Source organism: Sitophilus oryzae, unplaced genomic scaffold (genome assembly GCF_002938485.1).
Source record: "Sitophilus oryzae breed Bouriz unplaced genomic scaffold, Soryzae_2.0 scaffold_1583_pilon_pilon, whole genome shotgun sequence".
NCBI lineage: Eukaryota > Metazoa > Arthropoda > Insecta > Coleoptera > Curculionidae > Sitophilus > Sitophilus oryzae.
In genome coordinates, this window is record NW_022146262.1 from 1,049,625 (window position 1) to 1,075,382 (window position 25,758).

Here is a 25,758-nt window from a genome sequence, read left to right on the forward strand (position 1 = left end):
TTTATGGTTTATGAGATCCCTGTGTGTGCATTCTTATATGTAACACCCTGTATATAATAGTGATGCAAGCTCATTTTCAAACTTTCAACCGATGGCGACCCATGCACCCAATGTAGATTTTTATTCAATAATATTATTAAAATAATTTTGTATCTACTTTACAAAAATGTTACTAAAATTTAAATTTTCCAGTTTACAACTAACAGGATAGTAAATCATAAAAAATCTATTTGTGACTAATTTAAAATAATGTAGCATGCATATTTTAACATATTAATATATCTAACATTAGAAAAATGCAGATGTTTACATTTAATCAGATTGGAGCAAACCTCTGAAGTGTCATTGACTAAAACTTTAAATTATAGTAGATATAGTATGATCAAAAAGAGTTATTTAAGATGTTTACAACAGATAAAAATTATTTTGGAAATTAAATCATATAAATATAATAAATTTTTGATCGTACTATACCTACTATAATTGAATTTATAGTTAGATGAGTTAGAATACTACTAAACTATACTATTAACCAAATATTAACTATAATAGATAAAGTTATATAGTAAATATAATTCCTTCTTGACCAATCATCTACATATCTATCTGAAAAATTTGGAGTTATTTTGGCTATATTCATTTCATTTTGGTCTTAAATTTAAGTTGGTAAAATATTCGGCCTATAGGCTTGGTGCATTTCAGTTGATTTCAACAAATTCCGACCGCAGCGCTTCAACGGCAAAAATCAGAAATTATCAGTACCTATTTTACGTCGCCGTCATGTTGATCGCATTAAAATAATACTGAAATCGTGGTTTTCTCATAATATTTAAGTATTTTAGTTTTTTGCTAGTGCAGTTATTGAGACTATAAAACACTCAGGTACGAGGTTTGTGTGATGTAACGCTGTTTCGGGTAGTAAAAAATAAGTGAAAAAGAATTCGAACTAGGCGTCGTGTTGTGTTGCGACAATTTCAAATGTTAATAAAATTGCCGAAAAAAAGTTAACGCCTAAAGGAGAGCGTAAATAAGGCGTTGTTGAGTGCAATAACATTCAACAACTCAACTTTCCCGGATATTCAACACTTCCGAAACAACATTTTATAACTTTATAGTTTCTCACACCGATTTAATCAAAAGCACAAATGGATTCAAGCAGTTCGACGAAACAAAGTGCTCGTTACATACTCGTAATCAAAAAATTAAATAGACATATACTATGAGAGGATAAAATATAATTTGCAATATTAATGGTATATTTTTTTTAATCAACTAGTGATTAAATGTTTTATGAACATCTTCTAAAATTATAATTGTGTGCCTTTCAAAAATTTCGTTATAGCCGAAATAGCCCCAATTATGCCGCACTAGCAAAACCGGTGAATAAAACTATGCTCGCTACCGTAGTTGAACTCATCTAAAAAAAAATGTTGTCCACGACCACTTAATAATAAATCAATATTCTACTTCCTAGCTGAAGGAATATGGTGCCCATATTTTTCTTTTTATTAATTTTGACGTTTAAAATCGTCAAATGTTAAGTAGGTAGTGATTATTAAGTGGCATATCAAGAACTCGTTTAAAATCAAAAAATGAATTATGAGAGTGATAGGCGGCCAAATTAATAAGTCTTAGATTGCTACCACAAAAGTCTAAGGATCATTACATGTCTGGCTATAAAAACTTTCTAAACTGGAGGATTGCTAAAGGCATAAATTCGTTTTCCGAATCCGTGTTATTAGTATATTTAGTTGCTATTGTAACGGAACAAAAATCAATCTCCTGATTGACTAACGAATGTTGGTACGATATTGTCATGGAAAGAACTTGAAATAATATCAATGAAATTCAAATACATATATGTATAACTTTAAATCAAATATAACACAAATTACCAATTTTAGTTACACAAAACAACAAAAAGTCAGATGCTGGTACTTCAATTTATCGTTCTCCAACAACTGTACTCAACTAAAGTTGGTAGAAATATGTTTTATTGTAAAAAACTTGAAGCAGCATCAATAAAATTCAAATACATATATAACGATAAATAAAACACAAATTACCAACTTTACTTACACAAAACAACAAAAAGTCATCTGCTGGTGGTACGATCTATCATTTTACAACAAATTTATTTTACTAAAGGTGGTAGAAAAAAGTACTAATATACAGGTATGTCGTAAAACACATCTAATATTAAACTTCCCAAATATTTGAAAATAGAATAGTTCGAGATGACTGCGACTCTGGATGCATAGCAACTGATGATATTGACGTTTTTATTATCTTTTAGTTAATTTTGACGTTTGAAATTGCCAAATTTTAAGTAGGTAGTGACATTTTCCCCTAAAACATGAATACAATAATTAATAGTAAGATTAACATTAAAAATACAAATTCAAACACTCCTCATAATTATTATAATGGCCGTGGACAAAGTATATATAAATTGCTCGTTCAATACTATACTATTAACTGGAATAATAAATTATAATACAAGTTAGACCTTCTGAAGATATCAAAATATTTACTTTTTTATTTTTATTTTTAGAATTTTCACAAATTATACTTCCTAACATTTTTAGAATAATTAAATAATAAATGTTTCGTATTTTCGCTATTTAAACTCGTGTATTTGTAAGTACTAGTTGTTTACGATATTCTCCGATGGTGGCAGCACCGGTGGGGAATACACCAAGCCTATAGATTGCAAAATTTTTGATGGGAATTCAGTGGGGAGAATCTTAATTTTTTTTAATCCTTTTTTTATTTTTAGGAACGCACTTGAAATTAGGGACGAAGAATTGGGCACGTTCACTGCAGGCCGAGCGGGACACAAATAACATAAAGAGAGCCTCAAAATCGCCTTACAGTTAATTTTAGATGTTAATTTTCTAAAAAGAGTATGTACATACATGTAAAGAGAATAAAGACATTATTTAATGTAAATTTTGTGAAACGTTTGAATGCAACAGATATTTATATATTACTATTAGATTATAGATTATTTATAATAACTCTCGACCTTTTTTCTAAATTTTAAAAATTCTAACAAAATAAAGTTTGACAGAAAAGACTATAACTCTCTTTTATTTCCTTAAAATTTACAGTACGATTTTCGTCACAATTTTATTTAAAATACTAAAAAAGTGTAATAAATATACCTACTCCCCGGCACAAAATTCCGCACCTGAAAAATTTGACCAAGTTTGACGTTTCATAACTTTTTATTTTAAAATACGATTTTTATTTTTATGGAATCAGTGTGAAGATAAATTTATTGGCATTATTTTTTTTATTATTTCAATGGCTTATATTCTTCAGTTAGGTGGGTTTATACCGGGGTAAATCAAAACGTTTTTTTTGCAATAAACTCAAAACACCCTGTTGAAAAAATGAGACGGGCATTTTGGATAATGTTGGATTTTGTATTATGTTTACCAGTCACGCCACTGCTGACATTTACAAATTTATTTTAGTACACCCATAGTACAGCACTGTGTACATTGACATAAGTCATTCTTGGTAGACGAGAAAAGCACCCGTTGACAAATTACTTTCATTTATCACTCATTTATACAAATCATTGTAAAATAGTGTTAGTTAGAAACAAATAAATAATACAGTCCACTATAAGAGAAGGAGTTTAATTGGTAATTAACCAGCGTAAAAAGATACAACAGATAAAAAATACTTTCCTGTAATCTTAGATGTATTCTTAACATTTCAGTTTTTTGAATTATCTTATTATCCTTATTTTTTTATGAGCTACACATTTTTAAGTAAAGTATTGATTTCAGAGATTCAAGGCAAAAACAATAATTTTATAATAATTTTAATAGCGTGTATAGACCCCTCGCAGTATCGAATGAATAAAGGTAGTTATTCTTTCCTGATCTATAGCTTGATGAATATCTTGCTATAGAAAACTCCTTACAAGAGCTAAGAGATTTCTCCGTTAATGTTAGCCAGAGCTCTTGTAAAGTTTGTGATGGAATAGGACGACGAAGAACAGTTCTTTTAAGTTCATCGCACAAATGTTCGATTGGATTGAGGTCGGGACTACAAGGAAACCATTCCAATCTTCATAGTCCAACCTCATCCAGATACTCGTTAACTACTCGTACAACTCGTTACCCCGAGCAACGTGGGGCCTGGCATTGTCATGCATCAGTATAAACTGATTTCCAATGAAAGGAGCAAATGGAACGACAATTTCTTGGAGGACATTCTCAATATAGCGGAGGGTATTGAGAGCTCCATTCTCCATTTTCAACAAATTCAAGATTGTAAAAATATGAGTACTTTGTTTAAAAATGTGTAGCTCGTAAAAGAATAGAAATAATGGGATAATTCAAAAAATTAAATGTTAGGAATACATCTAAAATTACAGAAAAGTGTTTTTTATCCAAAATGCCCGTCCCATTTTTTCCACAGGGTGTTTTGAATTTATTGCACAAAACAAATTTTGATTTGCCCGGTATAAACCCACAATCACAACCTAACCGAAATATATAAGCCATTAAAATAATAAAAAATAATGCCAACAAATTTATGTACAAACTAATGCCATAATCAAAAAAATCGGATTACAAATTCAAAAATTATGAAACATCAAACTTAGTCAAAATTTTAGGGTGGCGGACTTTTGTGCCGGGGAGTTTATATTACTAAACTATAACTAGTGTATTAACTAAATAATACTACTTTTTCATACTTTTTTGATTTTGAGTTGCAACCCGTGAATAGGCGTGATAAATGGTGATTTTGGATCCAAGACTAGAGGTTCCTGTGTCAAATGGCACTTCTCGACTTTGAATTTCCGCAAGAAGTGCACTAGACCTACTTTAGCACATATTTGTCCAAATCTGTCACCTGAAAAACAAACAATAACTAGTTAGTACCTAGTCTAAGAAAATTCAGAAAATAGATTTCATTGTAGATATGTATAAAAGACCATATACATTGTTTTGATCCAACGTATACAAGCAAAATGTAAACAAACAATTTTTTTTTGTCTCCGAAACCAATTTTATTTTGTTTACATCTGGTTTATATCTATTATATTGGATACTTTTCTTTTTTACACTAAGGTTTCTCTATTAATATTCAATTCTCAAAGTAATTATTGCTATCTTGTGAGTTTAATTTAAATTTTACTTACTCAAACCCGTGATAATTGTGAAAAAGTGGCATTAAAAACTAAAAATGTGTTGTGAACTGTGAACTGCAACAAACCATCGTGGATCGTGACATAACGTCGGTTTCCAATGTTTCATAGGTATTTCACATACATGTCCTTATATAAAATAAAGTTTCTTGTATGCAACACACTGTATTTTATTTATAAAATTAAAAGAAAATAATAATAAATTTGAATAAACAATATTTGTCGATATAATTCCGGAAAAAGCCGAACCGATCCGAAATTATCAAAAGCTTTGGGTCGCGACCGTTGCTAGAATAGCGCTAAATAGTGTTTACATTGTCCTTATGGGCACTTTCCAATCTAAACTTGTTTCATTTATTTATGGTTAAATGTAATTTGTTGTCTTGTGTCCTGTCCCTACACTACTACGTTATACCACAGTTATACCTATTGTTAGTGTCCCCGAAATGCATTTTGCAATGTAAAACTTGTTCGAATTAGGCAAAAAGGTCATTTTCAGTTCTAAGCCCATTTTCTTTCAAAATGAATAATAATAAACCTACCAATACAGTTTCTTGGTCCCATCCCAAAGGGCATGTACACGCAAGAATTCGAAAGGGTTTTTGTGCCATCCCTGAACCTTTCCGGTTCGAACTTGTCCGGTTCCGGAAAATAAACCGGATCGAAGTGCAGTCCGTCAATAGGAATCAATATGGCCGTGCCCTTTTCTATCTTCAATCCCGTCTCTTCTATGACGTAGTCTTCCTTGCAGTTTCTGTTCAGAAACGGACCAAAGGGATATCGTCTTAACGTCTCTAAAAATATATCAAAAGAGTTAGAAAAATTCAAAAGCGAAAAAAATACGGAAAATAATGGGAGCTAAATCTACGATTGTACAGTACGTCTGTCCGTTCTGTAGCTACGGGGTATCCGTGAGAGGGGAAACGATATTATCTCGATGCTTTTCGTAAAAAAATTAGACGACGCGTCCCATCAATAAAAATTCGACAAATTTGCAAGTAGCCAATAAAATGAGTGAGCGGAGCGATTTGCGGTGACGTACTCGTCAAGTCGACGTATAAAATATATTGCTGTTTACTTAAATGTTTTTTGTCCGCATTCCTTTCACAGACACAGATCCAGCAGACGTACTGTAGATGATATAATGCCGGGTCCAGACCAAGGCGACATACATAAAGTAAACAAGATTTTGAGACAAAAACAAGACAAACTTGCGACAAAGAATGGGGAATTCTGACAAGACAAACTTGAGACAAATTGTCCACACCGCAAGGATAAAAGTACAACAAAGTCAAAAGTTTAGTTGTTGCGAATGAGTTTTATTAGCCATGTGTGATTTAAATGGTCTCCTACTATTGGCAGCACACGCTGTCCACACTGCGCCGACAACTTGTCGTAAAATAACGAACAAAACATAGACACTTTGATCTTTACCGACTCGAGACGGGACATTGAAAAGTCTCGGAATTTTGAAACAAAACAAAAATGAGACAAAAATGTCGCAGAAATGTATTGATTTGTCGTAAAACATGAATGTTTTTATCTTGTCATTGTTGCGTCTGCTTGGTCTGGACTCGGCATAATAGGCATCTAAAGCTGATGGAATTGACGGAGAAATCCATGTACCAGATTTTGTCAATCTATAGAAGAAACGACAGAACACAGTTTATGTTAATACGACAGCCTGGTAAATGTGCGATTCTTTGTATTAGGCATAGGCAATGATAGGCCATTAACAAAGAGCTATATGGACATTTCAGTCTCCAAGTTTTGAAGAGGATAGAACTAAAGACTGGTAACCTAGGGACCACAATAGTTCTGGAAATATCTCAGTGAAACAGGACGATAACATATCTGATCTAATCTAAATAACATTATACCAATTTTGACTGCTTTGACGAATCCTGTTCTGTCATAATGTAAAAAATCAATAAAAGAATTAATACTTAAATTATATTTAGGAAAATAAACCAATAAAATATAACTTTAGTTACCTGATAAAACCATGTCTAAATATTGCATCTGTTGGATTTTGTCGAACGTTATCGAGGCAGTACTATCAGGAAAGTACTCGTATATTTCTTCTCGTAATGTTTTCTGACAGTCTTGCCTCAAGCTTAACTCATATAAGGCGAAAGCCAAAAGATTGCTGGTGGTTTCAAAGCCGGCAGTAAAAAATGTGATAGCTTGTGCCACCATACATGTTGTATCTAGAACAATATATCATTAGTAATAATAAAAATACAATTTTAATATACTAGTCTGTACAAGTCGTCAAAAAGTTAAACATTTCTTGCCCGTTAGACAAATTTGTTTTATTATAAAAATAACGCTGACAAATACTTGGTCTCCGTTTTAGTCTAAGAGCTGGTTACATAAAAAACCGTATCATCGTTACATGGCTAATTTTTTGTATGAAGTATCCTTTTGTGTAGCCATTATGAAATAGTCGTCTGCCAGCGCGATCCCGGGGCTCAAAGCGGGGGCTGTCAATCGAAAGGTTAACATTTTAGCATTAAAAATATTAAAAGGTACACGATTTATAATTGCGAAAATAGCTTTTATTTATTATTAAGAAACGTGGAAAATTGTTGGTAGACATTTTTCTAGTCGCTGAAATGCCGGCAGACAACGCGAAAGAGCCATGGAATTTTAACAAAAAAACAATCATCGCATACATGCATGTCGATTGGTGGAATGTCATGTTTATTGTTTATTTATTTAAAAAGCCGTATGAAAAAGGACAGACAAAAAAATCGTGGCTCAATCAGCGATAGACAGTTATCAAAAGCGCATTATTACTATACAGAGTGAATCTTGAATAAGAGCAAATATTTTCAGAACTGGTAGATCTCAATAAAAGAAACATATTTTCTTTTTACCGTTTTCAAAATAACTCCAAAATAATTTATTTAGAGTTTTCAGAAAACGCTCGCCGCGTTATAAATTGAAACCTAATACATGTAAGTCTACAAAAATTTTACGGCGCAGATATCGACTCAGAGGAAGACTCGTTTGCGAGAGCGAGGATCTGCAGTACAATGAGTCAGATATAAATAGTGAGACAGAATAGTAAATACATGATATCTGTTATTAAAATAATAAAAAATATATTTAATATAATCGTATACATATACATGATTTATCTATACTTAAATGGATGAGGCAGCGAGCGTTCCCTGAAAGCGTTAGAGTAATATCGCGCTTTTGCTAACTCTGCAGCTGATTTAGCCACGATCTTTTTGTCTGCCCTTTTGCATACGGCTTTTACAATAAATTGACAATTCCACCAATCGGCATGCATGTATGCCATAATTTTTTTCATTCTTCAAATTTCATTTTTTAACAATTTTTAAAATTTCATGCCTCTTTCGCGTTGTCTGTCGGCATTTCAGCGACTAGAAAAATGTATACCAACAATTTTCCACGTTTCTTAATAATAAATAAAAGCTATTTTCGCAATTATAAATCGTGTACCTTTTAATATTTTTTATGCTAAAATTTTACCCTTTCGATTGACAGCCCCCGCTTTGAGCCCCGGGATCGCGCTGGCAGACATGACTATTTCATAATGGCTACACAAAAGGATACTTCACACAAAAAATTAACCATGTAACGATGATAAGGTTTTTTATGTAGCCAGCTCTAAGACTATATTGTATCAACGCAGCGGTGTTTACAAAAAATACGATTGAAATTGTTTAAATAATTATTTGTGGCGTTGAAAATTGCTTTGGGATTTTTTTAAGTGCAAACCTAAACTATGTACTAGGATATTTTTCAGGAAAATCTTTTAACTTTTATAGGGTGGCTCAAAAAAGTGTGAGTGGATCGGGATGCTTTTTTTAAATGGAACACCCTGTATATTATTACATTTTTGGCTTTCTTTCTGATCACTTTACATCCTAAGATATTTGTAAATATATGTCTATACTTACTTTGCTATAAATATCGTAATCTTAAATCATACAGAATTCTACGCCAAACTTTCTTTGGCTTTTTAAATGGGACACCCCGTATATTATTATTTTATTAGATGGAGAATTGAAAAATAAACATTTTTTTTGTATTTAAAGTATTTCAAAATTTGTAATGGCTTTGCAGATACACGCAGTATTATTTCATATTAACTCTCAACGGTAAAATACGAGAGAAAAATCATTGGGTGGCTTTGATAAAAATTTACTGTAAAAAATGCCATATGAAATATAAAACCGCGAATATCTGCGAAACCTCTAAAAATGTTGAAATACTCTAAATACAAAAAATGTTCATTTTCTAATTCTGCATCTATTTAAAAATAATATACAGCGTGGTCCACTTAACAAAAATGAAGAAAAATTATTTTATTTCTTAGAAAGTTTGGCGTATAATTTTGAACACCCTGTATGATTTGAGGTTACGATATTTATAGCAAAGTAAGTATAGACCATCGAAAGTAAATACCTATTATAGTTTTGATTTCAGGACAGTTCTTGTATTTTTAATATTTTTTTTTTAAAAAGGCTGAAATTTTTGTTTATTTTTTTTATTAATATCTCTGAATCTCATTTTCATCATCAGTTTACTCATATCTTAGAATTATGTAAAGTGGTCTAAAAGGAAGCCAAAAATGCAATAATATACAGGGTGTTCCGTTTAAAAAAAATATTTCCTATCCACTCGCACTTTTTTGAGCTACACTATAGAAGTTAAAATGTTTTGGTTTGCACTTAAACAAAATTCCCAAGTTTTATATTCTAGGAGCTACAGATGTCCGATGCACTATAATTCAACAATGATATTACACTTTCAAACACAAAAAAAAACTTACCGAACTTTGTACCATTTTTTTCATCCTCCTGGAACATATCCCTAACGTGAATCAACAAATCCACAAAGTCATTCCTTTTTATTCCACTCTTCTCTCTTTCAGACAGCGTTTCCAAGAACACCTGTCTAAAGTAACTAGTGTCAAACAGTTTAAATTTGAACAAAGACACCAACTTGGGTACGAAGAAATACGAGAACAACCGAAAAGACTGCGAGATGTCCATCTCAAACATTTCTCGGCAAACTCTCCTAAAAACTGCCTCCTCTTTTCCAGTAAACGAGTTACTCTCTATCCCGAAAAAACAACTGGCCACTAAATCAGTCATGTACTTCCCAGAAACCTCCTTTATTTCCAGGATTTCGTTATCAAAGTTTTCTAAGTACTTCTGGAGGTTTTCTGCAGTGTTTACCATCAAGGGATACATGTTTTTTATCTTTCCAGAAGTAAAAATACTGCTTAACTTGTTCCTGATATTCCTCCAATCAGGATTTCTGATAATGAACAAGCTATTTCCGCTCATATCATCAGCCTCTTTATCACAAGCAAAAGTTCTATCTACAAAATTATTAAAATCTCTAATGGTAATCTGTTTGATGATGTCAGGACCCCGGATGACTAGATAGGGTTTCCCCCAGACGAAAATGCCGAAGTATGGACCTGTGAATTTGTTGTACAGGTGCCCTAAATGTTTTCCTATTTGTTTTTTCCCGCTGAAAACTTCCCAGAAGTTTCCTACGAGGAAATAGGGTTTTTCATAAGGCACGTTCCTGATTTTCCAGTAGTTGTCGTTTCTGGTGATGTAGGAGTAGCATAGGAGTAGTATTAGAAGGAATAAGAATATGGTTATCCAGTTTGGTAGTAGAAGATTTAGTAACATCTGAAAAATAAATGATTTAAAAAATACACCACCAAATGAATAAATTAAAATTGGACAAATAATAACGTCGATTAAAGAAATACGAATTCATGGAACAAAATCTGTCCGAGATGTAGCTGGCGTTACCTAGCCTGTCCGAGAATTCTGAGATTTAGTTTAGCACTGCGTCGCTGCACGCTGATAGTCGTTTACAGCGCAGCGTGAGCGCAGCGCATACAGAATACTGTATCGTAGTTCTGCTTTTAGTCGACAGAGTGAATGGTTGTCGGAGGCGGTGTTGCCAGAACTACTGATTAACCCGTGGATTTACGGATTCTAGGTACAGTACGTTAATAATACGGATTTTCTATCATTAAACAATTTAATATATTATATGATTAAACAAAGAACGGCATCAGAGTTGGCTTGGAAATGAAGATCGCTGTTATTTCATATTATGTAAAATATTATGGTAAATGTCAATAATCGTCTTTTCCAAGCCAACTAAACGACTTTTTTCGATCATTATGTTTTATATTGATTATATTCAGTACATATAAAAACAAATTATTTTTGTTATTTATTTTATGTTTAACACGAATAAATATTCAATACATAAACGCGGATTCTTCATCCAAAGATATTTTTGTCAAACGTATTACAGATATTACACATTTTAATATGGCAACACTGCCGCTTTCAGATCCATCCACACCGTCTTCGATATGCCTTCGCTGGCCGAATTAGACATATTTATTTCTATACTAATTATAATGACTTATAAACAGTTTTTTTAACAACCGATGTTTTCATCTAATCCTTAAGTGACTGACTCTGACATATTAATCACGATCCTGCTCAAACTACTCAACGTAAGAAGCTCAGTTCTGGCATACAGGTTGATTCTAGAGTGTAGAGGTTCGATAAGAAGGGATTTTTCGAAATTCCAGTTCCAAGGGGGTGAAACCACCACTCAAATATTACAATATTTTTTATTTAAAAAACGGTCAAGTTTCCGAAAAAACGCTTAAACACGTATATTTTATTTTGTTTTTTTACATATTTTAAGATTTTTTAAAAATGTATACAGGGTGTTCCGAAAAATCTGGTCATTAATTAATCACGATCGTGCTTAAAGCGCTTGACGTAAAAAGCTGATTTTTGGAAAACGGATTGACTTTAGGGTGTAGAGGTTCGATAAGAAGGGATTTTTCGAAACTCGACTTCTAAGGAGGTGAAACCACCCCTCAAATATTAGAATATTTTTATTTAAAAACCGGTAAGTTTTTCGGAAAAACTCTTAAACACGTATATTTTATTTTGTTGTTTTACATATTTTAAGATTTTTTAAAAATGTGTACAGGGTGTTTCATAAAATATGACAACGGAGTAATCACGATTCTGCTTAAACTGCTTGACGTTTAAAGCTGATTTTTGGCAAACAGATTGACTGTGGGGTGTAGAGGTTCGATAAGGAGGGGTGTCTCGGATCTCAAATTCCAAGAGGGTGAAATCGCCCCTCAAATATTACAATATTTGTTATTTAAAAAACGGTTAGTCTTTCGGGAAAACGCTTGGACATGCGTAATTTATTTTGCTTTTTTATATATTTTGAAATTTTTTAAAAAAATATACAGGGTGTTCTAAAAAGTTGGGTAATTCATTAACCACGATTCTGCTTAAACTGCTTGACGTAAAAAGCTTATTTTTGGCAAACGGATTTTTCGAAAGTCAAATTCCAACTAGATGAAACTACCCCTCAAATATTACCAAGTTATATAATAATATCGCCATATTGTTTTTTCTCATGCTGACATAAATGTGAGAAAATTTTATCCAATTTGTATGTTAATGGAAATTCTTGCTTTGCTTTATCATCACCATTACAAATTATTAATTCGACGCAAACGAAGTCGCGGGTACACGCTAGTTACTTATAAATAGAAGGCTAAAATTTATCGATACTGGCTTTTATCGATTTTCAAAACACCCCGTTCGTTCGTGGAGTTATTTAAATTTTATTCAGTTAGAAAATAGCCAAGATGAAAATTTTGAATTGTAAAATAAGTATAATATGGTCTGGTGTTTTGTACCATCAACTTTACAATTTAAAACTGACTGTTCATTTTTATTTATAACTATACCCCTACCTACAGGCCTTGTTCGTTCAGTTTTCTATGAATATGTTTGTGATATAGTCATGTATTTAAAAAAAGAAGCATGTAATTCTTTGAAATAAAAATCGGAAAGATAGATAAAAAATTATAGTTATTGAAAGTTTTGGCAAAAGGTCTTAGTATATTTGTGCAAAATGACACGTATACAGGGTGCTGCAAATTCGAGGTACGAGCATTGGTATCTCGGTAACCGTAATAGATACGAACATGGAATTTTTTCGAAAATCAATTTTATTTTTTCCTGTTACTTTTTCCAAAATCAAAAAACTAATTGCACATTCTCATAGCCACTTTATTAGGGCTATCTGATAGTATTTTTAGATTTGCAAATTAGCTGATAATTTTTGAGATACAGAGGCCAACTTATTTTTTTTTAAACGGACCTGCATTTTTTATTTCAAGTTTCGAAAGAACTCGGTCTCCTGAGTACAATGATTATTGCTATATGTTTTTTTTATAAAATTCATTAATTTATACAATATGATCGAAAAAAAAACAGTCAGCGATGGCTATGAAATGAAGATCGCTGTCATTTTATATGTAAACTTACATGGAGAATGTCATATCGATGATCTCTAAGCCAACTAAAGATACTAACTAAGCCAACATATCGATGATTTCTAAGCCAACTAAACGCCGTTGTTTTCGATCATACGGTATAAAAATTACCTATAGGCCTATGTATTTCATGATAAGGAACAAAACAAATAAAAGAAAAATCTTCCTCGGTGACATTGACCTAAGAATCGAGAGTCCTTCAACCTTGATCATGAAATAAACTGTTACATTCAGGTACACGTGTACCCAGGCCTTGAACTTTCAGGATAATAATCATTATTTTCCTTAAAATTTGAATGAAACCTGCCTTAATTTAGTAAGACAGTAGAAAAATTAGGCTTGACAGGCGACAATATTAACAAAAATAACAAGCAGAACCTAAGATAAGTTATAATTTAATTATTACTAAAGCTCCCTTACATTTAAGTACAAGTGCACCTAGAATCTAGAATATTGATTTTTTCTTTCGAAAAATGAATGAAACCCTTTCTAATTTACTAAAATATATGAAGAATGTTACAATTTACACATGAAACACCATTAAAAATGTAAGTAAATAACCAAAACAATCGTTTTGTAAATTTAATCCGTATTAAACTCTTCCTTAAAAAGTTGAATGAAATTTTCAATTTTTTAATAAAACACTAGAAGAATATTAAAACTTAGACATTAAACTGTAATAAAAATGATAAATAACTTACTTTAATTATTTTAAAGTTTATGTTCTAGAGGGGCACCAAACTCTATAGACCGGTGAAGAGCGATCTCAAGCAACAACTACTTTCAATTTAAAATTTCGATCTCGTTTTTTTTATTTCTTTTACCATGAAATTCAAATCTTTCGATCGATTTTTAAACAGTTACTTGGAGCTTCAGGCTAATAAATATTAATCAATGATGGTTTAAAATGTTAAGCTTACCCTACCTGGAATAATTTTTAAATTTGAACGAATTTTTTGATAGGATTACTTAAAAAAATGTTTTTCGAGACATGCACATTAAAAATTACTAATTTTCGTTCAAAATTAATACATTTTTAATTCAAAATTAATTAACCCTTTAAATGTTTCTAGAAATTTTGAATAAAAAATATCATAGATAAATTAAATAAAATATTAAAATAGGACATATTTTTACTTACAATTTAAACACAAACTCTACCAAACTTTATAAACCAGAAAGAAACAGGAATTTGTAAATTGGACTTATAAAACATGCTGACCAAAGAAATAACTAGCTTGAACCAGAGACAGAAAATTATATTTTATATAACAACCTGAACAGGATTTTAATGGTATATAAAAATAAAGAAGCCTTTGTACTAACTACTTTAAGTTATAAGATAAATTATAACACAGGAGAAGCTAATTATTAAGATAAAAAAATGTTTTAATACAAGAACTAATAGTAAATTAAAATGATGAACAGACGTGTATTATTGGTTGCCTACATTCAACATTTTAGGTGCACGTGCACTCGGACAACATGACAATAGGAATTATCGATATGTTTAATTTATCGAGATAGTCTTCTTTCATGTCAACGTTAAATATACAGGGTGGCCCAGAGTTCCTAAAAAGTTTCATACCAGATTTTAAATTTACATTCCAATTTCCGCGGTAGTACATTTTTACAATATACCATAAAACTGGACAAAAATGTTCGTCAAGTTAGCTTTGAAATGATGATCATCGACATTTATCCCTTGCATTTACCATATAACATTTTACACACAGGGTGAGTTTTAAATTAGTGCACATATTTTAGGGAGAGTCTTCAAAAAAGTCTTATGGGTATAGAGAGTCTTCAAAAAAGTCTTATGGGTATTCTATAGTACTGTACTCTAAGAAAATCTACAAAATAAAATAGTTATTTTTTGTAAACACTGCTGCGTTAATCCAACGAAGACCAACTTTTGTCAGCAGTGATTTACTAAAAAACACAACAATCAACACACAATAAAAGCACAACATTCAAAAAAAATTGACAAAAACATGTTTAACGCGTTTCGGGAAGTACCTATGTCTCTTCCGGTCGTCGGAAGCAAAAAAAAACACAAAGAAAATAAATAAACTAGATATTTAAAATATCTAAATATACCCAAATATTCAACACGTTAGTTTTTTTTCAACAGATACGTCTATAAAAACCGTTCCGGCAATATATGAGCTCTTCAAACAGTAAATTTGCAATACAAAAATTAATTGGGTGCTTAAGGACGAAAATAGATGGCAATACAAGAGCCTATGATGACGTCAAATCGACCCCGCCCCCCTCGACCAAAGAACCAAAAAACGGTTAAGTTGATTCTCTCATTCAGAGCACAGAACACAGCTATGGAACACAGAACTTATGCACAGAACAGATTTAGAGCATCAGAGGGAGATGACCAATGTGGCCTATTTTTATTGGATGTTGTGCTTGTGCTTGTGTTAGGTTAGGTTAGAGTTTTCAATTGTTAAAATGTCTTTAAAAAGATGTGTCTTTCATGGGTGTGAAAACACTTCAGAAAATAGTAAAGGATTGGCATTTTTTCGTTTTCCTAGACCTAAACCAGAGCTAGAGCAGTGGGTGTTAAGTTCAGGAAACAAATCTCTTTCTACAGATTATTCCCAGGTAAAAAATAAAGCTGTTTGTGCAAACCATTTTGCCGAAAAAAGTTTTGCCGATGCGACCAAAACAAAATTGAACAGACATGCAGTACCGCTCAAATGGGTCAAGCAACAGGTCAAACCAAAAGTCAAACATACGGTAAGTTTTTTATATAATTTTTTTAATTTTTTGAAAATAAATAAATGAACAAGTAACATGAAAACGCTTAAGTAATGTATTAGTAGAGCTGTAATTTTTATCAAAAATATCGATAAAATTGTATCAGAGCCATCAGAGGTGGCTTGTCTTGTACATGACAATCGAAAACATTTTATACAGAGACAATATTTTAATATTTAATATGTGAAATTAACTGGCTAATGTAATCGATTGTTATTTATAAGGTGAAGACGTTATTTTCGACCATTGTCTCTGCATAGTGTATTTATTTTTTATTTCCATTTAAATATATATTGTATTAACATTTTGTAAAAGAAGTTTTTAATTAAAAAATATAATACATCTAAAAAAATAATTACTGCCTCTCGATTTTCAATTCTAAATATAATTTAACAATTTCGTTATTTCTTTTATAATAGAAAAGGCACTCAAATATCGACATTCTTTCAATATCGAACTTTGCACGTTATCGATATATAGTATTACATCTTTAATATACCGAAATGTCAAACAAGAAATAAGAGTGGGGGAAATTAAAAATGGACGCCTATCGTTCTATTTTTCTGTGAGATTGGATTTTTTGAAAATTGAACAACTTTTCAGATATTGCTAGTGTATGAATATATAATTCTTAGTACATAGAAAATGGGAAAAAAGGTTTGTAGTACTTAAGTTATTCTAGGACTTGTAAAAATAAAACAAGTACAGAAGTGCAATAATTGTTCATAAAACACCGCCATAAACAATACATTTTTGAACAAATCCACTTTTTATTGAATACAAACGTAGATTCTTTCTGTAAAAACAATGTTTTTAAATTTGTTATTATAAATTTGGAAAATTCTAATATGAAGTAGTTAAGACCTCTGAACAAACAGTTAAAATCTAATTAATTTGAGAAATGTGTAAGCCGAATATTTACATTATTATTTTCTTTTTTCGATATAGAATAAATTGGAAGCGGTTTTGCCTTCCAAACGGCATGAAGTGGTCGTACAAAAAAGGCATCAGTCCAGAAGGGCTGCGAGTAAAGAAGCCCTCAAGCAAATGCAGATTTTGCTCGAGGATGAAAATGATACTGTTGAAATACCAGATGATGATGTAAGTACTGATTAATTTTATTAAATATATAGAAAACTTTGAACCACTACAATAATGTATTGTTGTTCTTACTATTTTATTTCACTTTTCAGGATGTTATTCCAGTTCCTGTTGTTGTTTCTCCACCGAGAAAAAAATACAAGCTTTCTCACCGAAAATCTTCTGATGGAAATGGTATTCAAAAACTGAATTATTTGAATAAAATTTGTTTTACCTATTTTTCTTATCAATGTTTAGATAGAGAAGTTTTGGTGCTTAAAAGCATTACTCCTAACATAACCAATCACAATGTCGAGAACAATTTGGAACTTGAATGTTGGGTAGAGGAATTGGAGCCCTGCCAGAAAGAAAGAAATAAGAAATTAGAGGAAGAATATAAAGCTATACAGGAAAAATTAGATGAGTTGGTGAAAGCTTGCAAGGGTGAAGTGGTGCACAAAGGTGATCTGACTACCGTCATTGAAGTATCGGAGAATGTTCAAAAAACAATTCATGGTAAGTTTTTTTTTTAAATATGTAGGAAATAACAACCCACATATTTTATTTTAGCTGTACAAGCATCGAATAACAAGCAACCGAATATAATCCTAAATAGTAGCATTGCGAATCCCCAATCCGGTTATCAGCTTGTGATGGATCCAAGATTGGGTCTTGTGTTGGGAATGGGTCAGCAACCAGCTCAAACACCTCCTAAGCAATTGGGAAAAGTTCAGGTAAGAATATAACTTATAATAAGAATAACAGTATTCTGTAAAGAAATGTATGGAATATAGTCTGTCCAGCAAGAATAAATCTGGTGATAGATGTGTCCATCATTTTAATTCTAAGGTAGTCATAGATAAAGGAAACAATTTTAGATTGGAATGCTCAGCTTGCCGCCAAAACGTATAATTGTTTTGGGGTGCATACCTTGTAGGGCACTGCTATAGCGGTTGCTTAGAACAACCGCAAACAAGAACAGAAATAATTTTCTCTTGTCAAAGTCAGAATCTTCAAAAATTATAAGATCTTTCAAAATTTAAACTACCCTGATTGAAACAATTCTGAAAAGTTTTTAAAGTATACATTTTCAAAATAATTATTGCTATCTTGTGAGTTTAATTTAAATTTTATTTACTCAAACCTGTGATAATTGTGAAAAAGTAGCATTAAAAACTTAAAAAGCTGTGTGAACTGTGAACTGCAAAAATCATCGTGGATCGTGGCATAACGTCGGTTTCTAATGTTTCATAGGTATTTCCTTATATAAATGTGTGTTGCATATAAGAAACTTTATTTTATATAATGACATGTCCTTACATAAAATAAAGTTTCTTATATGCAACACACTATATTTTATTTAAAAAATTAAAAGAAACTAATAAATTTGAATATACAATATTTGGCGACATAATTCCGGAAAAAGCTGAACCGCTACGAAATTATCAAAAGCTTTGAAGAGCGACCGTTCTAAGAATAGCGCCAAATAGTATTTCCATTATCCTTAAGCCGCGTCCAAGCTACTCGAACAAAATGTTCGCGAACAGATACTAAGTGAAAATTGTGAGATAGGTAGATTTATAAATAATAAAGCCAACAAGTACAGCTAGCCTAGGCCTATTAAGGAGCACGGAGCGCCGAACGGCTAGCTTGTACGCCAGAGCGTGCGTCTGCCTATGCTAGCGCGCGCGTTCTTTTTCCGACGGGTGTCGGTAAATCAAAAGGACCGAACGGCGTGCATTTCGGCGGACATTGTACCGGAACCTTGGAAGGGTTTCATTTAATTTCGGGCGTCCATCTGTGATTTTTATTTTTTACCGAGTATTCGACAATGGGAGACGCAGTTATTGACTGGATCGTGAAAAACATTTACAACTAATTTGTTTACACAAAGAAAAGATTTTATAATTTTAATTTTATTGTGGGTTGAGTGTGAATAGCTATGTAGCTAGACTTCGTCCATATAATTTCATTTTTGTTAATAAAGACCTTTATGATTATTTTTATTAAAAACCGGAAGTATGGGATTCTGAAATTAAAAATTACTACTTAATAGGAAGTTTGACACCGGAAATGAAATTTTACCATTACATTTTTAGGAATATATATACCGGGTATTTCTGAAAAGTGGTTCACTTATATAACTTTTTTAATTTTTTAGATAAAAAACGAGATTTGGTATGTTAGTATAAGACATAAATCAGGATTGATCGACGTTTTCATTTATTTTCGGTCACTACCTATTTCACCGGAAATGACAACAACTTTTGATTTAAATGGTACCCTCGGTATTTTTTTACCGTATATGATAGAAAATGACATTCTAAATAGAATGATTATATGTCAACTTTTGACATTTTCAATTTAAAAATGGCCATAGATAAACGTAACGACAATTTTACTCCAAATACCAAGTATGTGGTACCAAATTATTCGTAAAAAATGCTTTTTCCAAATATGCTGAGCCCGCCTCGTACTATTTGAAAAATTTGAGTTATCATTAAAAATACGATTTGGGCATCTTTTAAGCGGCCATGAAAGGATACGAAAAAAAATTACACCATCAAATATAGGTTTCCAAAGTTCTTTGATTACAAATTAATAGTTTTAACTCAGTCTTGGCACTCTAGATTGAAATTTAAAATGCTATTTTTATTTAATTGAAATTGTCTAAAATTGACGTATGGTATGTCATTCTATTCAGAATGTCATTTTCTATCAAATAAAGTAAAAAAAAGTACTTAGGATACAATCCAAATAAAAAATACAAAGTTGTAGTCATTTCCAGTGAAACAGGAAGCGACCGAATACTAACAAACCAAATTTCGTTGTATTATCTGAAAAAATAAAAAAGTGAGCCGCTTTTGAGTAACACCTGGTAGAATCGGCTGAAAATGAATACAGGTCTTAAAAATACACTATAACGAATAATCTACCAAAAGACCCTCCGCCTGCTAAATATTGATTCTTTAACGACAAAAGTTCTTAAACTGTTTACTGGTTAATTTATTTAATAAAATGCTTGCACTCGAAATCCGGGCACTCGAAAAAACAGCGACTACCTAAACGCATCCTAGATCTATAGAGTAAACTGGTTGTCGCATTCTTCCCCGCACCTCAGTCCTCGGGACCGATGCGATGGGCTGTGCCGACTGCTGCTACGAGTATACAGGTTAAAAAAAATTATACAGGGTCCGGCAATAGTGCGTCGGGCATCTGTAGCTCCTAGAATAAAAAATTTGAGAATTTTGTTTAAGTGCAAACCTAAAGTATGTATCAGGATGTATTTCAGGAAAATATGTAAACTTCTATAGGGTGGCTCAAAAAAGTGTCAGTGGACCTGGATGATTTTTTTTTGAATGGAACACCCTGTATATTATTGCATTTTTGGCTTCCTTTCAGATCACTTTATATAACCCTAAGATATGAATAAATATATTTCGATAGTTTCAGAGATATTAAAAAATAAATAAAAAATATATATTTTTCAGCCCTTCATAAAAAAATTATTAAAAATACAGGAACTGTTTTGAAATCAAAAATATATTAGGTATTTACTTTAGATGGTCTGTTCTTACTTTGCTATAAATATGGTAATCGTAAATCATACAGGATGTTCAATATTCTACGCCAAACTTTCTAAAATATAAAATATTTTTCTTTGTTTTTAAATGGAACACCGGTATATTATTTTTTATTAGATCGAGAGGTAAAAATGAACATTTATTGTATTTAGAGTATTTCAAAATTTTTAACGGTTTCGCAGATACACGCAGTATTATTTCATATGGCGCTGTCAATGGTAAAATACGAGAGAAAAATCATTGGGTGGCTTTGATAAAAATTTACTGTGGAAAATGCCCTATGAAATATAAAACCGCAAATATCTGCGAAACCATTTAAAATTTTTGAAATACTCTAAATACAAAAATGTTCATTTTTAATTCTCCGTCTATTGAAAAAATAATATACAGGGTGTTCCATTAAAAAAACGAAGAAAATTATTTTATATTTTAGAAAGTTTGGCGTAGAATTTTACGAACATCCTGTATGATTTACGATTTTCATATTTATAACAAAGTAAGTACGAACCATCTAAAAGTAAATACTAACATAGTCTTGATTTCATCATTTTCTTCATGTAATTAATATCATATATACTTTATTAAAGTGTTAACAAGGAACTTTATATCAAAAAACATCTTTGTACTTATAAATTTCAGCCGAAATATCAGAAACAAACTTCCAATCAAATCTAAACGGCAAAAATTAAAATGGCGCCCGACCTTGCCAGAGGCCTCGAGAGCTGACGCTGACACACAGACAAAAGACAAAAGAACAGGACGCCGACGTGCATAAAAATGTTCCATAGCAGAAATTGACAGAAATCATATAGAAATATTCAGATTTTTGTCTAGGACAGTCTAGAAGGCCATGCTTTCTGCCTGGGTAGAACCGCGCCACAACTGTTTCCAATTTTCCGGTTTACTGTCACCCCCCTGATTATATATGTTCGCGAACGTTTTGTTCGAGTAGCTTGGACGCGGCTTTATGGGCTCTTTCCAATCTAAACTAGTTTCTTTTATCTATGAAAGTAGTTTATTTTGATTTCTAAAGAAATAAGTTGCGAAGAATACAAAAGAAAAAAAAAGAGAAATTAGTAGGTTTAAAATTTTAGTGATGAATGATTAAAAAAATTAATTCAGCTAATTTCTAAAATATTATATTTATGATCTGAAAAGATCTATTAACTGAAAAAATCAGCTTGAGCTGTTATCAATTTAAAAATATATTTTTTAACGTGTGTGTTAATAAGGATCATACGTATTAACACACATACATCATACATCGTATGTATATAAAAATATGATTGTAAAAAAACCCTTAGGGAGGTAAAATATTAATTGCAGTCACTTATTACATCCCCTTTTATAGATGCCACGCCACACCGCTGCATAGTACAGTCTATAAACACATTTTGAATGTTAAAAAACCCATCTACACATTTTCTACAGGTATCTCCTAGTGTACAGCCTGCCACACCGCCGACAGCGCAAGTCACTCCCACAAGAACAGGAAGAACTCGCGGAAAGAAGCAGATTTCTGTATTGCAACCGACGCCACCTCCTCCACCAGTGACAGTTACTACCAGATCTGTGGGTAATGCCAAGCAATCGAATAAGGGAAGACCTCCCGCCCAGCCGTTGCCTCAACCCACACCGCCAGCTACCAGGTCTAGAGGCAATGTCAATGTAAGTATTTTTTTAACACCAAAAAATGAGTTATAATCCTAGATCATTTATATTTTCGTGAATAAACGCCATAAGATTAGTATTAAAAAGGGTGTCTCCATTATCACAACATGCCATTTTCATACTTTGTCTATTGCACTATGAAGCGTTCAATACTGTTTTTCACTTCCCGAGGACCTTACTTTGCGCAAGCGCACTAAAAATTGAATGTACTTGCAATACAATCATATGTGTGGTGCGCTGCACAATACCGGGTGCGTCTCAAAAGTAGCTCATCACTATAACTTTTTTATTTTTTCATATAAAAAAAACGAGATTTGGTATGTTAGTATATGACATAAATTAGGATTGATTGACGTATTCAATTCTTTTTGGCCACTTCCTGTTTATCGAAATGACTACAGCTTTTGATTTTTAAATGGCACACTCGGTATTTTTTTACTTTATTCGATAGAAAATAACACTCTGAATAGAATTACATATCATATGTTAAGTTTTGACATTTACGCATATGGTTTATTTGAAATTATAACATGCGGTTTATAACGAAAATTTGACTTGAAATACCAAGTGTGTGGTATCAAATTATTCGTAAAAAAAAATGCTTTTTCCAAATGTACTAATGAGCCACCCTCATTCCATTTGAAAAAATTGAGATATGATTAAAAATACGATGTGGGTATCTTTTAACTGGCCAGGACAAGACACTAAAAACATTAGACGATCAAATATATTTTCCCAAGGCTCCTTGATTAAGAATTAGTGTTTTTAACAAAGCGATGGCACTCTAAATTCAAATTTAAAATTCGATTTTTTATTAAGCGAGAATATCAAAAATTGACTTATGATGTCATTCTATTCAGAACGTCATATTCTATCGAGTAAAGTAAAAAAATACCGAGGGTGTCATTTAAAAATCAAAAGTTGTAGTCATTTCCGGTGAAACCGGAAGTGACCAAAAACAATTGAATACGTCAGTCAATCCTAATTTATATCATATACCACATTTCGTTTTTTTATCTGAAAAAATAAAAAAATTATAGGGGGTGAGCCACTTTTTGAGACGCACCCGGTATTTTCTTTTTCTTATAAAATATTTCAATTTTTTTTATTTTTTCTGTAGTTTAGCACGACCGTCGTGTCTGTCAAACCGACGGAAACTAACGTTGAGGGCGGTCTTAGCACCGGCGCCAGCGCCAAGTCCAAAGCCATCGTCGACCTTACAGCGGACGACGGCAAACATTTGCCTGACAGCAGAGAAATATCCTTCAACAAGCTGCAGGGCAAGACGTTCCCCTCTTTGGTCGTGGTGGCCAGGCCTCATTTCAGAGTGACAGACGTCAATAGTGACAGGGTCAAGTTGGACACGAAGGTCAAGGCGGTTTTGATGTACCAACCGGCCAAGTTTACTGAATGGTGAGTTTATATACAGGGTCCGGCAATAGTGCGTCGGGCATCTGTAGCTCCTAGAATAAAAAACTTGGGAATTTGGTTTAAGTGCAAATCTAAAGTATGTACTAGGCTGTATTTCAGGAAAATATTTTAACTTCTATAGGGTGGCTCAAAATAATGCGAGTGGATCGGGATGTTTTTTTTTAATGGAACACCCTGTATATTATTGCATTTTTCTTTGCAGCTTTCTTTCAGATCACTTTACATAATCCTAAAATATGAGTAAATATATTTCGATAGTTCCAGATATATTAATAAATAAATAAAAAATATATAGGTATTTCTCGTTCTTAAAAAAAATATTAAAAAGTAAATCACACAGGATGTTCAAAATTCTACGCCAAACTTTTTAAATTATAAAATAATTTTTCTTGGTTTTTTTTTTAAATGGAACACACTGTATTTTTTATTAAACGGAGAATTAAAAAATTATCATTTTTGTATTTAGAGTATTTCAAAAATTTTAACGTTTTTGCAGATATTCGCGGTTATACAGGGTGTCCCAGAAATAAGTGCAAATATTTTAGGTGGTAGTATAGTTCAACCCCAGAAACACGCCTATAAGGTTTTTTTAGCGAGAAATTTTTTTTTGAAAATTCGAAATTTTTTGGATTTTTTTTTAGTTTTTAGTTAAAAACCATAATTTGTTGATAATTTGGCAACAAAGGTATTAGATAAAATTTACAAGAAAGAAAATCCAGAAAAAGATCCATTGGTTTTCAAAATTTTAGCAAAAAATCATTTTTTTTTGGTAATTTTTCAAAGTAAAATAACTCCGTTATTTTGGACTTATTTGAAAAACGATAAAGAGAAAATATATTTCTTTTATCGAGATCTACCACCTCTTAAAATATTTGCACATATTTCTGGAACATCCTGTATAATACTGGTCGATAAGTGGTAGACAGTTACAGAAAAGCTAGTTGAAGACTTGAAGTAAATAATGTACTGAGTGCCAAAAATTGGTTTGTTATGTTTTATTTGTAAAATTCCATAACCAACAACTTGCAGTTGTAGGTTATAACCAACAAGTGCCTAGTTCAAAATTTCTACACAGATAGCGCTAAATCGAAACATTTTCGAGACAAGGTTTCCATTTATTGACGATTCATTTTCGAAACACGAGTTTCTCTCTTTTTAGACACAAATATGATATAATGTAGATGATTGGTGTCTGATTCCATGTCAATTTTATAAAATAATGAATTAAAATTCCGCCATGTTGGCTAGTGATAACATTTTTAACTAAAAATATATGTTCTTATCGGCAGTTGAGCTTTTAAGCTCATAAGAACGCGTTCTACTTACATTAATTTATATATTTTTATTTTCAGAACTATGATGAGAAATAAAAATAAAAATCTATATTTCAAAGAAAAATATTTTGTAGCAACAAATAATGATATATACAGGGTTTTGTTTTGTTTCTGTTTTGTTCGTATGTTCTAATTACATTCAATTTCTTTACTTTAACATAATTATTTTCTTTTAAAAAACACAAACGATATTGTCGATTCTGCCAAAAATTGAATTAAAGTAAAAAATACGGATTAAAAAGAAAACCGTTGAAAATGGGTATAGGGAAAGTTATAGCAAATCGATGCAGAATTGAATTCTGCATCTAA

General features: G+C 31.8%; 3 protein-coding genes across 6 annotated transcripts in view; 2 read left to right on the top strand and 1 right to left on the bottom strand.

Annotated features, from left to right (window-relative positions):
- The window catches only part of LOC115879666, a 37,598-nt gene extending 34,527 nt beyond the window's left edge, over window positions 1-3,071 (top strand). The window contains exon 4 of one of the 3 annotated variants that reach the window (XR_004049748.1): window positions 2,780-3,034. Coding sequence is in view for 2 of the 3 variants with exons in the window: in XM_030896584.1 (XP_030752444.1) it covers window positions 2,780-2,880 (101 nt within the window). In the remaining variant the exon portion in view is untranslated. Of the gene's footprint in view, window positions 1-2,779 lie in introns of all 3 variants that reach the window. The other 2 variants (XM_030896584.1, XM_030896585.1) reach the window with 2 other exon arrangements.
- Window positions 3,072-4,419: 1,348 nt separating this feature from the next.
- On the bottom strand, window positions 4,420-14,436 carry LOC115879665 (cytochrome P450 6j1-like). Its single transcript, XM_030896583.1, has 5 exons — window positions 14,279-14,436; window positions 9,987-10,863; window positions 7,168-7,383; window positions 5,716-5,967; window positions 4,420-4,878 (listed from the first exon to the last, which is right to left on the bottom strand). Exons 2-5 carry the CDS (start codon window positions 10,861-10,863, stop codon window positions 4,715-4,717), a joined length of 1,509 nt encoding a protein of 502 aa, XP_030752443.1. The 5' UTR covers window positions 14,279-14,436; the 3' UTR covers window positions 4,420-4,714.
- Window positions 14,437-15,911: 1,475 nt separating this feature from the next.
- Window positions 15,912-25,758, top strand: part of LOC115879678 — a 29,494-nt gene continuing 19,647 nt past the window's right edge. The window contains exons 1-7 of one of the 2 annotated variants that reach the window (XM_030896607.1): window positions 15,912-16,328; window positions 17,298-17,450; window positions 17,543-17,624; window positions 17,688-17,945; window positions 18,000-18,163; window positions 22,445-22,681; window positions 23,805-24,097. In XM_030896607.1, the coding sequence (XP_030752467.1) occupies window positions 16,041-16,328; window positions 17,298-17,450; window positions 17,543-17,624; window positions 17,688-17,945; window positions 18,000-18,163; window positions 22,445-22,681; window positions 23,805-24,097 (1,475 nt within the window). In that variant the 5' untranslated portion in view covers window positions 15,912-16,040. Of the gene's footprint in view, window positions 16,329-16,872; window positions 17,007-17,297; window positions 17,451-17,542; window positions 17,625-17,687; window positions 17,946-17,999; window positions 18,164-22,444; window positions 22,682-23,804; window positions 24,098-25,758 lie in introns of those variants that run through there. The other variant, XM_030896608.1, reaches the window with a different exon arrangement.